We start from the raw sequence: 1621 nt of genomic DNA, 5'->3' as shown, positions 1-1621 counted from the left end.
GGGTTGGACCAGCCAGCAGCCTCAGAACAGAAAGAAGGGGACCCCTGCGTGCACCAATCAGGTCACTGAGGTTCCCAAGGAGAGAGGAAGGAGCCAAGCCTTCAGCAGGGGCAGGAAGGAAGCCAGTGCAGACTCCAGGGCTGCACCGATGCTGGAGCAAGTGCCGCTGCTGCTACTTCCTCAGGGTTTTTTTGATCCAGTGCAGGTAGTTGGTGATACGGGTGTAGACCCCAGGGGGGGTGTCATACCCAAAGGAAACAATGCCTTGTGCCACCTTATTGCATACCAGGGGCCCTCCGGAATCTCCCTGAGGACAGAAAGATGAGAGACTGGTTGGAGAGGCTTGTTCCCTGTGGGAAGAGGTTTCCCCTTGGTCCTTCCCTGCCCAGGCACTGCGGCAGGGCTACGTCTGCTCCATCTGCAGCCCTGCTCCTGCCCCACGTCCCGCTGTGCTGGAGCAGGAGATCCGGGGCTCTGCCCTGGGACTGCGCCTGGGCCATGGTGTCAGGGCATGCAGAGAGCTAGTCTACATGGAAGCTACAAATTAAATGCTTCTCACCTCTCCTGGGAACTGGGTAAGTCTGTGCCAGCAGCAGCCCCTGCTACCAGCAGCCTGCCTGCCCCAGCCCGCTGGCAGCCCCATACCTGGCTGGAATCCTTGAGCTCGTGGAAGCTGCCGGCACAGACCATGCCAGCATCGAGATGCGGATAGAAGAGGATGCATTTCCTGCGGCTGTAGATGGAGATTTTGGCTTCAAAGAGCTTGTTGGTGGCGTGGTCATCGTCGATCCGGCCCCACCCGGCTACACTGCACTTGGTGCCCGTCGGCAGGTCGCTGTGGGTCTTGGGCAGTCGAATGGTCTTGACGTAGTCATTGAGAGTGGCCTTCGCTGTCAGCTGGGAGAAAGCAAAGGTTTTGGAGAAGGCTGTGAGCAGAACAGCTGAAGGACACTTTGTGTGCAGAGGTACGGGAGGTCTAGAAGGACATACAGCACTGCAAGCTCTGGTGAGTTGCTGCGAATAGCACGTGGAGGCTCCCAAGCCCTTCCCACGGTTCCCTCCCAGGTCCCTGCCATTCTTGCCTGCCCCCAGCACTGGTGGGCAGAAGCAGCTGATGGTTTGCAGAAGGAGCTATCAGCTGGAACGTGCTCTGCCCAGACCCTGCTAGACCCACAGCCCCGCTCGTCCCTCCGGCCCGCTGCCTGCCGCAGGACTGCCTTGCCTTGAGCAGCATGATGTCGTTAGACAGGGTGTTGGGGTCGTATTCCGGGTGCTGGTGGTAGCTGAGAATTCCCCGGATCTGCTGGGTCATTTCGGGTTCGTTGATGTTGTGAGCCCCCAGGATGACTGTGATATTCCTGGCCGTGCAGCAGAGGGGAGAAGGGGAAAAACAGGTTGGGTGTCGCCCGCGTCCCTCCCCTTTTGCAGGCAGGTGGAGAGAGCTGCTCAGCACCAGAGGAAGAGAAGCCTTCTCCAAAATTCCTCCAGCAATGGACCTCACAGGTCAGAGGAGGGAGAAGGCGATGAAGCCCCTGTATGAAGTACTCACCCCATGCAGTGTGCGGCTGTCATCACCCAGTCAGGAGCCACCAGGAAACCTCCACAGGTGTACATCCCCAGC

The 1621-nt window shown here is 59.0% G+C and overlaps 1 protein-coding gene across 1 annotated transcript in view; it reads right to left on the bottom strand.

Annotated features, from left to right (window-relative positions):
* Positions 1-172: 172 nt before the first annotated feature.
* LOC104465456 (mast cell protease 1A-like) overlaps positions 173-1621 on the bottom strand; it is a 1710-nt gene continuing 261 nt past the window's right edge. Inside the window, exons 2-5 of the mRNA XM_010078504.1 lie at positions 1550-1621; positions 1223-1358; positions 646-897; positions 173-307 (exon numbers count right to left, since the gene is read on the bottom strand). The exon at positions 1550-1621 is cut by the window's right edge and continues 100 nt beyond it. Of these exons, the coding sequence (XP_010076806.1) occupies positions 173-307; positions 646-897; positions 1223-1358; positions 1550-1621 (595 nt within the window). The remainder of the gene's footprint in view (positions 308-645; positions 898-1222; positions 1359-1549) is intronic.

This window comes from Pterocles gutturalis, unplaced genomic scaffold (assembly GCF_000699245.1).
Source record: "Pterocles gutturalis isolate BGI_N339 unplaced genomic scaffold, ASM69924v1 scaffold4573, whole genome shotgun sequence".
In the NCBI taxonomy this organism is placed as follows: Eukaryota; Metazoa; Chordata; class Aves; order Pterocliformes; family Pteroclidae; genus Pterocles; species Pterocles gutturalis.
Note: the sequence above shows the minus strand (reverse complement) of the source record. Positions and strands in the feature narration are given on the sequence as shown.